We start from the raw sequence: 14,785 nt of genomic DNA on the forward strand, positions 1-14,785 counted from the left end.
GAGTCGTTATGACCAGATGGATTTTTTGATATAGTATTACAAATGGATTCCGTAGTAGTTTTTACCCATCTGCCATTAGAGCACTGAATGTTTGAGATGTGTCATGACTTTTGTACCGTAGTCCTCTGTTTTTTTGTATTGTAATATGCTCGGAGCAACCCAATTTATCTATGTAGACCTCTATTTTTTGCAAATTTTATAATAAATAGAATGGAATTAAAGGGAACTAAAACAATCTTTCTCGTTATGATCATTATTATCAATCATCTATGACATAGAGTATCTCATGCTACACATGTAGGCCAGTCCAAGGCAAGGAGGGTAACCCATGCCACAAAAGTGTGCCAGTCCAAGGCAAATGCAACATTAACACATTCCTATTTCCTTACCAAACAAAGATATTGCTGACCATCAGCATAATTTATTTTCAATCTTTCGACAAACATGATCTGATCAAACTCCAAATAAGGAAATAGGGCCACCATCATCTGTCATTACAGAGTGGACCGGGAATGTATTTCGTAAAAAAACATGGTGTGGACCAAGTCATATGAAATAGACTGCAGAGTTGAGGAAAAACAACTCAACTCTGAATTTATTGGGAGCAGGTCCTCCCTGCTGTTTATTTTACGTTCCGAGAGAAGTTGTATTTAGACTTATTTCTTGCTCAACAAATTCAGGTAAGACAACCAACATAAACTAATTTATTTTGTAGCTTAAATACTACAGTTTTTAGTTTTAGTTTTGTTAGTCTTTTTTTCTTTTTTGTGGCGTAAACACCACTTTTATTCACATTGATATTATCTTTCATGTCATTACATACAATCATCCTTCATCAGTAACATTTTTTAATTCCGTATTACCTATTTTTTCATTAATGTTCTTATATTTTTCTATACAAGAAGTTTAAAAAGTTAATACATACATAGCTAGTTAGTATTACTTTTTATGTATTTTTGTGTTATTATTAACCTTAGCAATGACTTTATCATCTTAGATACAATTTGATATTGTAAATATGCTCTTATATAAATGTTCGACAATGTTATTATAAACTCAATATTCTATGATTAGCTAAACCTAAATTATCATTTAATAAAGAATTCTGTAGTCATATAAATTAAATACAAAAGGCTATGTACTCTATTGATAGCAGTCAGGTCCTCCGTCGTTCCGAAAGAAGTTTTATTTACACCTATTCCTTGCTCAGCAAGTTCAGGTTGAGTAAATATTGCCTAAGTTGGAATCTGTGTGTAAAAGTCCACAGCCAGACGAGGAAATCTGTGAAGTGTATATTATCAAACTTCGAACAAGTTTACCACACCAAAAGAGAACAAGCTCCACGACTGCCAGTTGTCAGCAAAGATAAGTTTGACTTATTTATCATTTATCTAAATCTCTTTGTATTATGAATTACAATAATAATATATCTACTACAAGCCAAATATTTTGTACTCCTTTATTTACTATCTATGTGTCTAGTTTCACCATCCCCATTGACTTGAACCCCGCTCACCTCAACCTTAAGTCGATACTTTAATTCCTTCGTGTTTTGTGTAGCGGTTACAATGGGTTGATACCTTTTGCCAACAATACGTATAATTCTGTGTATCGAACGAGATATCCTGACATGACAGATGACACATTTAATGATGATTTAGGTTTTTATGAGAGGCACTAATATTTAATAGGACCAATAAAAACTGGCATATAATAATATAGGAACTGGAAAGGCGGCCTAATAAATGGAAGAAAATCACGTATTTGGGACAAACCTCTGTCAATGCCTAGAAAACAACCGTTATTCCAACACCAAATGGTGAAGCACAAACGTTAAAGTTAAAGAAAAGGAGGGAGCCAACGCAATCCTACCGTCAAATATTGCACTCAAAAAAGAGATCAATCATTGTTTTTGCATTCTGTAACTGAGAAAAAAATGAATTTATTTCGTTTGGTACCAGGCCTTAGTTCCTAGCTAAATTGACTAACTGACCTGATATTACATTCTATGATTATAAACGATTCATATGAAGCTATATTTTCGCACATAAAGTAAAATACCATAAACAAAAGGAATTGGAATAAGACGGAATCAATTAATATTTGGTACCGTACTTGACACATATATCAATTAAGTTCATTGAGCTATATAATTGATTCATCTAATTGTCATGGGAGTCTAATTAGTGGAATGATTCTACATCACCATTTTATTTGTTCTTTAAATCTGACATTAATTTATAATGATTATACTATAATTGTATTCACAGTTTGACAAATCGTATTATGCTATAAAAAGAAATGTATTATATTTTAAGAGCATAGAGAAGTTGGTATTGGCTTTATATTGTTGGCTATCGGTTTTACATCTACCAGAGCGTTTGAAAAAGAGAAAGAATGGGGAGTTGTATATCTTTTCAAAAAAGTCGATGCATTCAAAATAATAGGCCTACATGTAGTGATGACAGTGAAATAACAAACGGAATTAAACGTAATGTGAGTTTTAATAGTACGTCAACTGTATTTAATAGCGAAGTAACATTGCAAACAGATGGGAAAGGAGCGAAACACGCCAATCGTCAAACATGGAATAAGAAAGTGGATTTCCTCTTATCTGTAATTGGTTTCGCAGTTGATTTAGGAAATGTTTGGAGATTTCCTTATATTTGCTACAAAAATGGCGGAGGTAAATCGTGTTTATAATTTGTTTTATTAGGTTACAAATGAAGGCCTGGAGGAAATAAACATGTTCACTTTGAAATTAATTGTGAAAGTTATTATATTTTAATATTTGGTAATGTTTAAATGGATGTATTGTGCATACGTTAATCAATATGGGGTTCATTCATAAAAGACAAAACGATTATTATATTATTGTTTAGTATAAATATTGTAGAAACGTTTGTGGAAACAAATCGTTGTATTCTTGCCTTGGGGGCATTGTACAATATCTCTGTAGGACATCAATCCAATGTTCAACGAATTTTCAGTGCAGAGAGTTTGAAATTCTTCTCCATCTCATGCACTTATGCAATTAGTTGTCCAACAGATGCATATGACCGCTAATGTGAAAGCTTTAACATTTTGTTATTGTTGACATTTTTTATATCAATTTTGTTATTTTATTTTACTGTGTAGGCCTATACTTTCATATTGTGAGCGTTATTTGTCTTATTTAGCTGTGTTCTGTACAGTTTGTTTTTTATGTTTTTTTTTTCTCTTTTGTGGCGTTAACCACTATTAATTCCTTTCATCTTCAACAGATTAATACAATTATTTCTAATAATAATAACTATTTCATTGTTATTCTCACTTTTGTTTGGTTTATATATATATATATATATATAAACACAAGAGGCAAAGAACATTAATTCTAAACCGCCCGGTGATATACTGAAATTTTAATTAATTAATTTGAAACGATAAAGATGAGGAAATCTGTGAGAATGAGAAAAAGTCGCCCCAACCGAGACTCGAACTCGGACCGCCTGCTTGATATGCAGATGTCCTAACCATTAGACCACTGGGGCTTTCATGGTATTGTTCGAACTCGATTGGATAACGACTCTTTAACATTCTCGGCGTGGTACGGCGGAACAGCACTAGTCCTCAGTTGTACGCACGCGCAACAGAGATCAAATTGATACGCCCTCATCTTATATATATATATGACATTATGTGATTTTATCAATGTTTTTTGTTCTTAGAATCAGAACATTAATATTTCTTTTCTGTTACTTTAGTTTCAGTTTGCTTTTTATGTTATTGAATAAAAGAAAAAATTGCACTTCCAAATTCATAATTCAGCCGTTATTTTGGATTTTTTCCTCCATACAGTTACAAAAAATGTCTATTGAATATAATCAAAACAATAATTAATCATTGCTATCACACACATATTCTTTGTATGTATTTTTTGTAAATCAGGTAGGTCAATTCCGTAGATTTGGTAAAAAATCTTCAGTTTTTACCTAAGCATTTCTTAGCAAATTTGACTTCAGTAAATTTCAGTTGATAATTGCCAAAAGATTCTGAAATTAACCAGTTGATTTCTTTACTTTAAATATACATTGATTACAATTTCAATTCAAGGTGCTTTTCTGATTCCGTATATCACTATGGCATGTTTAGCTGGAGTACCTCTATTTTATTTGGAATTAGCGCTTGGCCAATTTCAACGAACTGGATCGATCACCATATGGAAGAGAATATGTCCGCTTCTTAAAGGTAAAGTTTATTAGCGAGGTAAATTATTGAATAGTTACTCATTACACAGCACATTATTCACTGACGAATAATGATAATTAATTCAGTGGGTAAATTGTGTGGGGTGAATCATATCACTCTGTTCTAAACAGTAGGTTATAAAAAACACATTATTTATGCAAAAACGTGCGTGTTGCTTTAACATCTCCTTTAAGATTCTCAGAATTATTGTTACACCTATAAAGTTCAAAGTATTGCCATGCATATATTATTTTACTAATCCTATGTATCCTAAGTGTCAATGCCGGATTATTACAAGAACGAAATCATTGTCGTACCAACATGACATAATTATAAAATAAATATAGCATAACATCAACATATTCTACCAGATGCAAACGTAGGCCTACATTATGCACACACTTAAAAACATTATTACTTGTTTTAGGAATCGGCTATTCCATCTGCGTCATAAATCTGTACGTATCATTCTACTACAACACAGTGATAGCTTGGTCATTTTATTACTTGTTCAATTCATTAACAATCAATCTACCATGGACGAGCTGTGGTAATTCATGGAATACTAACAATTGTGCAGATCCTTTAATGACAAATGGATTGGACAGAAATTTCACTTCTCCTTCAGAGGAATATTTCGTGTAAGTAGACATTCTTATTGGTATTTTTGTGTTATTTTGCGAATGAATTAGAAAAATTAATTCTGTCCGGAAATATGACATTGGTATTTAAAGAGACATTAAAGTAGGTTTACTTGCGGTAAGTTTTCGTATCTGTAAATGACTACAAAATACTTTCTTTGGTTAATGTAATGTCCTTTTTTCTTTCTCTCTCAAACTAGAATTTATTTATGAATATAATGTTTTTGAAGACTTTTCATGACACTCAACAGTTTGATTGAATGAACACTTTATTAACATTTTATTTGCTGCTTTTGATTTAGTCGCAAAGTCTTGGGGGCACATCATTCGAGTGGCATTGGTGACCTAAGTGGAGTAAAGTGGGATCTGGCGTTATGCCTTCTCTTAGTGTTTGTTATCGTATATTTCTGTCTTTGGAAAGGCATTAAAGGTTCTGGAAAGGTATGTTTTTAATCAACCTAATCGTTATACTGCTATTATTTAGTTTATAATCATCGTAGAAAACTTTTAATCGGAAAAGTTACATTTTTCATTTGGTGACTTTCGAATTTTAACTCTTTATTAAAGTTATACATTCAATTTTACGCCAGGATTTTTTTGTATTTTTGTGTTTATATTATTCACTATTATCACTTTCCGTTAGGCTTAATTTTATTGTAATACAGGTTGTTTGGGTAACAGCAACTTTTCCGTACGTATCGCTTCTTGTATTACTGATACGAGGGGTGACTCTTGATGGAGCTTCCAATGGACTTGAGTATTACCTACGGCCACGATGGGACTCTATACTAAATGCTGGGGTAATTACCAAGGCATATTTAATTGCATGTAATAATTATTAGTTTGTATACAAAATATCAATAACGGATAATATAATGTATCAATTATTAATTGTATTAATTAATTACTGCAACAAAATTTGTTCTATATTTGAATAACTAAAATAATATTGAAGTTTAAATGATGGTAATATTTACACAGTTAATATGGCAAATGCGAACAAGGAGGCCGGATCGGTATCAGATTCTCGCTTTTGCTGTTTTCTTTATCAATACAGCACACTCAGATAGTTGGTTTTACGAATCTTTTTTCATAGGTGTGGGTGGATGCTGCTTCACAGGTATTCTTCTCACTTGGCCCAGGGTTTGGGGTTTTGCTAGCTCTGGCAAGTTACAATCCACCCAAAAACAACTGTTATGGGTAAGGTATAACATTCCACTAATCTAATGTATTTTACATTGTTTGCACAAAAGAAGGTCAATTCAACAAGTAAAAAATGAAGTAGAAAAGGAGAAACATTCACTTTGTTTGATAGTATTTTTTATATGGTTTTGAACGCAGACCCAATTCAAATGTTATAGTATAAAACATATTAATTATGATCTTTTTTACCATTTTCAGAGACGCATTGCTGACGAGTGCTGTTAATTGTTTTACGAGTTTTGTATCTGGATTTGTGGTGTTCTCTTTCTTAGGCTACATGGCACACATGCAAGGGGTAGATATAGAGGACGTTGCGACTGAAGGTAACATTAATTACACGAACATGATGCTGTAGAAAATCGAGAAAATGGTATTGGACCGAGTGAAAAGAATTGCTTACTTAATTATACATGAATTAAGATAATATAACTTAATTTTGTAAAGCTTACCCTACCCCGACTTAGAGGTCTAACCTTAAACATAACTCTTGTGATAAAACAGTTGTAATATATATACCGATAATATAAGATTGAGTACGGATACATATCGTAATACTTGTATGTGTTTGATTACTACCGTGTATTTGAACATTAGGTCCAGGTTTGGTGTTTATCGTGTACCCTCAGGCTATAACAACAATTGGAGGATCCAGTATTTGGTCAATCCTGTTCTTCCTAATGTTGATTAATCTTGGACTTGACAGTACAGTAAGTAAAACATTTATAACAATTTACCGTGTCAGACGTTAACAAATCAATATCTTTGTTTAAATTTACTGTAAAAACAGTAATAAACTGAAAGAAAATTGTAGAATATAAAAGACTATGAATAAACGTTTACGCATCTGGAAAATTTCTTTTTTTTCGCCTGAGTGTATCCGTGCAATCTGATTCGTTAATGTTGCATTACGTGCCGTTCGGTATTAGTTCTACCGCACATTCAATTAATGGATCTATTATTAAATGATTCAATTGCACGTTCAGCATTTTTTTAAATCATTTTTTGAGAATTTTGTTCAATTCTGTAATGTTAAAAAGGTATAGGCCTATAGGTACGGTATATGCCTATCAACCTAGAACTGAAAGTAGACTCAACTAAACTGAAAGGAACTTTTGAAAGCCTGTTATTTCTAATCTTATGACAGATTCTCCTCATTTACCTTAAAAAACATTCATATTTGTATCCATTATTTTTATTATATTGTATGTAGGCCTATTTCAATTTTCTGTTTCTTCTCTATTGCCAATTTAAACTCATTGAAATTTATCAAACTATTGTTTTCAATGTGGCTACTAAAATGTTCTAAATAATATTTTTTTTAAATAAACGTGTATTGCTACCTTTTATGTGTCTGTGATGTTTCGATGTTTTATTGTTATTTTGTGTCATTTTTAAAACATGAAGTAAGCCGAGCATCACACATATCTGTAGGCCTATATTTATTTTATTTATACGGATATTTGGCCTATAATAACATTTTCTTAAATCTTGAACTAAAGCTGGATAATCTGTTGTAGGCGTAAACTAACTATTTAGTGATATCGTTCACAGTTTGGTGGGTTAGAATCGATCATCACGGCTTGGAGCGACGAATACCCGACATCAATCGGTAAACATCGTGAACTGTTCGTGTTGGGTCTGGTGACGTTTTCTTTCCTTGGAGCACTTCCAACTGTGACTTACGTACGTACACTTGTTTTATTTTTTATTTGTCCAGTATCCAGTTCTGTGGTAGGCTATTCCATCACATTTGCATCACATGAATGTCTCTGTATCGTTAAGCTCTGTCTATACTATCAAGCTGTGTGGCAACAAACTGTGATGTGCACATGGACGCAATGACGTCAAATCACTACCATATTTGGGCACATTTACACTTAATTGGTCAAACTAGTTTGATAGTGTATTCAGAGCTTTAATACAACATGGGCATGATATAAGCACAGTTCAAAGGAACATTTTTTTAACTATGAATATTTTACAGATAACTTATGACGACTTTTATACATGAATTTCATCAATATTTTTTATTGATTGCACAATCATATTTATATTGTTATACTTACAATGGTTACAATATATTTCTGAATGTTAGGCCTATACGTTCTATGAATACAATTAAGACTATTGTTTGTTATTGTTTTTATATTTGTTGCATTTTTTTTTCAATCTTTTATTAATGTATCGTTTTAATTGGCAGCATTACAAGATGACTACGTTTTTTCTAACTGTTGGTTTTCACCTACACCCCAGTAAACTATTATTTTGTTATTATATATAAAACATTGAAAATAGATAAAAAAATCACATGTGTCGACGTGTCATGGCATTTGTCTATGATAGTGAGTTCGTAGACTGTCCAAGAATTGACTGTAACTAATGTTCCAATTGCAGGACAGATGTGGTCTGTTGATCCTATTTGCATGGAAATTAAATGTCAGAATCTTGCTCCCCCTCCCCCTCCCCCAGGGTGAGGGTATACATGTACTCATGTTGGTTTCCATGGCTGCACTACCGTACAAATGTATTACTTTAAACATTATATTTCATAGTAGATTTTATTTTGTTAAAGAAAAATGTAAAGGTTGAAGGAAACAATTTAGTTGGGTCCATCCAAACCGTGGTCTTTGGTCTTTAATTGGAGGGAGTCTTTAATTGGAAGGAGACCTGTATTAAATATAAATTTACGACATTTGAGCTTACATAAACAATCAAAGCAATAGACAAACACGGTTAGTCGAACTAGGTCGAAGAAGGACTTTTTTCCTTTATTGCTTTATCACAGTATAGCCATACATTCATTGAATGTGTATAGAAACAGTTAATTGAAGTCATCCATGGTCTCTGAGTAATGGACTCAGGCTATCGCAAATAACAACAATAAACAATAACACTATTCAATTCTAAACCACTGTCTAATAGTGTAATTAGTTAATATTGATTAAGACATCTATTTCATTACCCAGAATACAAATAATGGCCAGTCAAGGGCTCTATATTGATTCTCATTCAATCAATTCTTTCATGCAGCCCAATTTACTTTTATTTAATAATAATCTCGTTGCTATTGTTAACATGAAATTCAGATTATACCTAAACATCATGATACTTTTGAAGCTATACTGTTAACTATTTCAGAGGCCCATGTAAGCAGTACGAACATCTTTCATTATTTTTATTGAGCATTAGGCCTTTTATTCATTACAACAATTACCTATTAAGTTTGCAGTTGCAAATACACTTTAAATTTCTCCTCTTTATTTATAAGTCTCTTCATGGTCTTCCCTCGCTACATCATACTTACGTAATTAGATATACACATGTACTCTACCTCTTCTTCAACTATCCCGGCAGCCGTCTTCTTGTGGTGATCCTTCGTTAGGCTTCTATTTCGCTACTATGAAGAACTGGAACACTTCGGTCAGACTTTACCAGACTTGGTTTCATGTACCAATTATAGCTAACTTTGGTGGGTGTGTAACCAACTTATCCGGGTAAATAAGCCTGAACGCTCCTTATATGCGTCCTCTTGGTCTCTTTAGGCGCGATTCATGCTTTAATTATTTTACTCAGGTAAGTTAGCGATAATAAATGGTTCATGAAGCCAACTTACTCCGGGCAAGCCTGAATGAGCCCTTTAAGTCTCGACTGAAATCTAATCCCTTATCTTTGTTTTCATTTCTCATTAAATTCTTTTTTATTTTGCTTAGCTTTCAGTTCTTTACTCATGGTAGTTTGGGTACTTATACTATTACCAATAATATTATTTACTTTTGTTATTATTAATATTATCATATGTTTAAATTTAATAACATACGATATAATATCCTTCTTCACAAATATATTACATTATAAGTGTACAGTATATCAAATCCACTTATTTTATCATTAATTTTTATTACTGTGAAATAATATACCATCATGAATATTATAACGATTGTATTGGCAGGGTGGACAATATGTAATACAGTTGATAGACGCTTATGGAGCTGCTTCAACTCTACTTGCAATCGTGTTACTAGAGGCCATTGCCGTGGCTTGGATTTACGGTAATCGTCGATTTGAAGCTGACGTGAAGTCTATGCTAGGTAGACCTCCAGGAGTTTATTGGACAATTTGTTGGTGCTTTTTGACTCCAACAGTTCTTACGGTAAATATCATAATAATTGATATTAGAAAGTGAATATTTTCATTAGGAGTGTACTATTCCAAACAAGCAAAGTTTAGCCTACAATTTCCTGTACATTAGAAAAACACATCTGTATACCCTGTTTTTAAAAAAACATTTATATAATGTTTAATGACGTAAATGTTGGAATAGGCTACAAACGACATTACACACATTTGTATCGAATAATTTGGCAAGCTATGGGCCTACTGCTGAACAACATCGATCGTCGGACGTGTCTTATCGAGTTCATTATGTTTTGGTACCTCCCACTGTTACATTTTAAACAGGCTACCTAAACATATCCAATCACTGTATAACCAGAGAAGAATTATTTAATTACACTCATCTCTGGAATTACAATCTGCTCCGTATATTTAAAAGCTAGATCCCACGTTTAAGATCTATTGTAGTTAAACCTTATTTCAGACAGTTGTTGAAGTAGAAAGTCCGTCTCCTAAAAGTTACATTTTTCTAGTGAAGATATTCAGTAAAATAGACTAAACTTTAGGCATTTTTGCGAAGAAAATAGTATAGGTCTATGAACCAAAAGAACAATCAATTTTACATACATACATTCTATTCTAATTTAAACATTGCCCTGTTGAAAGTCAGTAAAAGTGGCATTACATAAAAGTGGCATATTTTTAAATACTGTTGCAACGGCTTAGATTTTATACTAAACAATAAACAAAACTACCTTTTATATTAATAACAATGTTCCGAGCATTATAGTTGTTATTCGATCTGTACAACATGTACATGCAGAGGCCTATTTTGTACCTGTTCCTAATAATCCAAAACCCAAAATCGAAACATATAGTGATCCTACTAGGCCTGGTAGTTTTGCATTTTATAATATGTTCATTAGTCGTTCATCGGTCGGGTATAGGCACATCTGAAAATCATGTAGGCATATAATAATAATGTTTGCGTTTAACACTGTTCTGCACTGAAGCACCTTCCATTTACTAATTTATATTCTAGTTCATAGTTATATTTGCCATAATCGAATACAAACCTCTGGTATTCGATGGTTACGTGTATCCGACGTGGGCAATTGGTCTAGGATGGTGCATGATGGCTTCGTCTCTCATCTGGATACCATTATTTATGGTTTACAAGATACTACGTACAGATGGATCGACATTACTAAAGGTATATCCATGCATTTTTTGAATTATTATCGATGCATAACTTCGCCTTTAATTAGGCTTATATTATTTATTATTATTATTTTGATTAGATTAAATTCGATTGAATTAAAGAAAGACATATATTAAGTGGTATGAACTGAAACTTAAACAATCAAACGCAATAATAATTCAAGAGACTGAGCTTTGAAGAGACAGTCTCCTTATAATAATTAACCATGTCTCATCTTGTGTTTTGACCTTAAATTTATTCAAGAACATTCAACCACGCTTATGATAGAAAATGAAATATTCAGAAAAAAATAGAGCAAAGGTTGAAAACTATGATTACAATTATACCTGTGATTAGAAAGTTTCATAAATTACAGAAATGAAACTTCCTAAATTGTTCCGATGACAATCATAATAGTGGACTTTAATTGTCTGACCTCGTGACCTAACAGTTGAATTTCTTTTTGATTTACTCAACGATCGAAGTTCTGCTAGATTAATGAACCTCATTGCAATAAGGACAGCATTACGTTCATGTAATATCTACTACTATTTTAATATGCTTAATTTCCGATGCAATTTCCTCGCATTTCGTTTAGCTAGAAATATTCCAATTTGCAATACAAGAAATAGGTGCTTCAACTAAGTACCATGTAAATAATAGGGACAGGGACAAGTTATGATAAGTAACATTAGACGGTAAAGTAATGAAAATGTATCGTAATTTCATCACCAAAAATTAATAAAAACAGAAATATATTTGTCATAATTTCCATTGAATTGTTTTATTTCTATGTTAATTAATCGTTGAAATTGTTAAAGAATAGTTTAATTTTAACATAACCAGATGAATCAAAATATTTTGATTGTTTCTGCATTTTTTATATAATAGTATATACAAAAGAGAATATATTAACAGTGCTTCATGATTCAATATTAGCAATTATATTGTTGAGATTGTATTGTATATTATTATAGGACAGTATATTAGTAGTTTAGATGGACAAAATGAAAACATACATTAGCCACCTATGTAGCGTTAAAAAAGTATTAATAGTTTAAATAGAAAAAATATTGATTTAGCTGTGAGATCTAACTTAATACAATAAGCATAATCATTACATAAAAATAAATATTTGAGCAGATTAACATTATGACTTATGGTGCTAATTTTGCTTTGCTTCAGAATTGCTAATAATGGATTCTCCATCTCTTTATAGGCATGTGTATTTACCCAATTACTGAAGTTAATTTCTTTAAAAAAGATGTATTGCTTATTTTATTTCAGCGTTTGAAGAAGTCGTTAAAACCAGAGGAAGTGCCAGATTTTAGGGATGAATATGAGGGAGCTATTTCAACAAGGGTATAAATAAATTATATTAAGTAAGAACAGTGCAATTGGACGACGAAACGTCTATTGGTTTAATTGGAAACTGTAGGCCTATGCGCTTAGAATTGTACCGTTCATGTAAACTTGTTTAAGACTGTAAGATGTTTTAGTATAGTTTTAAATTGTTTGTTTGGTAAATGACTGTCAACTGTGAAATTATGTTAGCTTAATACATATGTAGGCTAATCACCTAGGCAATGTAAATTTATTTAGACCTATACGACGTACAATTCTCACTCTTACAATGGAAATTTTGTAGACTTCTCCTACACTTTTACGTTAAACAGAAATGTACTATAAACGTATTTCTCCCTTTACAGAATCATGTTTGAAGGCCTACTATGTCTATGTTTTAGATAACATGAGTAGCATATTACGATACTTAGGCCCAGTGGACTTTCATTTTAGGGTTCATCTATATCTGGTACATTATCATACATGCTACTGTATATATGTCTTCTTGAGAGGAATTAATTGAAAGAGCATGAAAGAAAAAAAATACTCAAGTACTGATTAAAAGAACGAGACATTGACAAATTTTCAAATTGTGTGGAGTTGTCATGGAAACTATAATAACGAAGGGGATGTTCGTTTAGTTTGTTCTCATCTTCATCGTTTACTTATTATTGGTATAATATATAATAGCTATATACTTTAATTGCCACGACTATTTGTTATTGTTTTACAATGTATTTCAACTTACCTACTTCAAAGCATTCAACTTAACTGAGATTGATGGCTTTAGTCGAGTCGATTAGTTTGGCTCCTATCGAATATCTCTATTACTTTCATGTTCTACTCTTTCGTATAATGGGTGTAAGTTAGGCCACAACAGAAATATTCCTTATTTTCTATTATTCTCTCAATTTTCACCAATACATACCCTCATGTAATTACTATAAATATGATATCGTCGCAATTCTTTCAAAAGTTTTAATAGGCTACAAAAAATGTTTTTACAGGAGACTTTTTGCATTTTTTTTTCAAATAGAGATACGAGATTTTAACAGAAAAGCGACGATATAATTTAAAATTTATTATATTTATTTCATCATTATTTCAAGGAAGTGACCTACAGTAAACAGCGATAAGGGTCCAACAATACGAGGCGATAAATAATTACAAAGATGTATACAATATAAACATTATAAAGGTATCTATAACAAAACTTTATAGGCCTAATGCGATTAAAAAATATATATTCTATTAAACGACATAAAAGTGAAATAAAGATGTTATACAGTAACAATATATAGGTGATTCTTTAATACTACTTATTTATTTACACCTGTTATGCACAAACAAACCTATTTAAACCTCAAGTGAAAATGCGTATAGCTCACTTCACTGATGATGTCGTATAAGAATACGACGAAACATGTCTGACATTAAAAGTGTTTATGTTGCTATCAAATTCGTGTTAATTTTACTTTCTGTTCGGAAGTTTGGCCACATCATTAATGACTTTGCCTCGACTAGTACAGTAACTAAGCAGGACCTTAGACAGTTTGAGAAACTTAACAAGAAGGTCGCAAAAGCAGACGCGGATATCAATTTCTTAAAGAATTGTAAAACGTTCGGCGTTTTTCCCAGATTTATTACATATAGGTGATTATTTTATTCTAAATGCTCATTAGGATCTAACTATAATGCCACTATTGAAATGGTTTTAATTATTAGCTTACTGACGTTATTCTATACATCATAGGCCACTACATACTCGGAACTAAAATATATTATTTCTTATATTTTCTATTTATTAAGTAAAATTGTTCCGTTGGTTACTTCATCACTGGTTATTGAAAACAAGTAGCATGCAACAAATTGATTGATTTACTTTATTAATCAGAGTAACACAAATACATACAATATAAACATATAAAGCAATTAAAAATCAACAGTAAGACTCGAATTAAAAGGATATTCCAAAGGAAAAAACAAATTGCACAGTTCGTTACACAAATTATAAAAGAAAAAATTAAAAAACCAATAGGCCTACTCCAAGACGTTC

At 31.8% G+C, this 14,785-nt stretch overlaps 1 protein-coding gene across 1 annotated transcript; it reads left to right on the plus strand.

The window, feature by feature from the left end:
- The first annotated feature begins 2,342 nt into the window (after positions 1–2,342).
- LOC144836036 (sodium-dependent serotonin transporter-like) lies at positions 2,343–13,432 on the plus strand. The gene is made up of 12 exons (XM_078691208.1): positions 2,343–2,686; positions 4,093–4,227; positions 4,655–4,868; positions 5,171–5,309; positions 5,534–5,668; positions 5,965–6,068; positions 6,270–6,394; positions 6,666–6,778; positions 7,623–7,754; positions 10,021–10,221; positions 11,227–11,397; positions 12,673–13,432. Exons 1-12 carry the CDS (start codon positions 2,398–2,400, stop codon positions 12,751–12,753), a joined length of 1,839 nt encoding a protein of 612 aa, XP_078547334.1. The 5' UTR covers positions 2,343–2,397; the 3' UTR covers positions 12,754–13,432.
- Positions 13,433–14,785: the final 1,353 nt, after the last annotated feature.

The sequence above is a fragment of the Antedon bifida genome, chromosome 2 (genome assembly GCF_963402885.1).
Source record: "Antedon bifida chromosome 2, ecAntBifi1.1, whole genome shotgun sequence".
NCBI lineage: Eukaryota > Metazoa > Echinodermata > Crinoidea > Comatulida > Antedonidae > Antedon > Antedon bifida.

Bases quoted from the DNA above. Each gene is read 5' to 3' on its own strand.
- LOC144836036 (XM_078691208.1), top strand. From the start codon at position 2,398: ATGGGGAGTTGTATATCTTTTCAAAAAAGTCGATGCATTCAAAATAAT. The intron at 5,310-5,533 runs GTATGTTTTTAA...ATTGTAATACAG, and splicing joins GCATTAAAGGTTCTGGAAAG to GTTGTTTGGGTAACAGCAAC. The intron at 6,779-7,622 runs GTAAGTAAAACA...TATCGTTCACAG, and splicing joins ATCTTGGACTTGACAGTACA to TTTGGTGGGTTAGAATCGAT.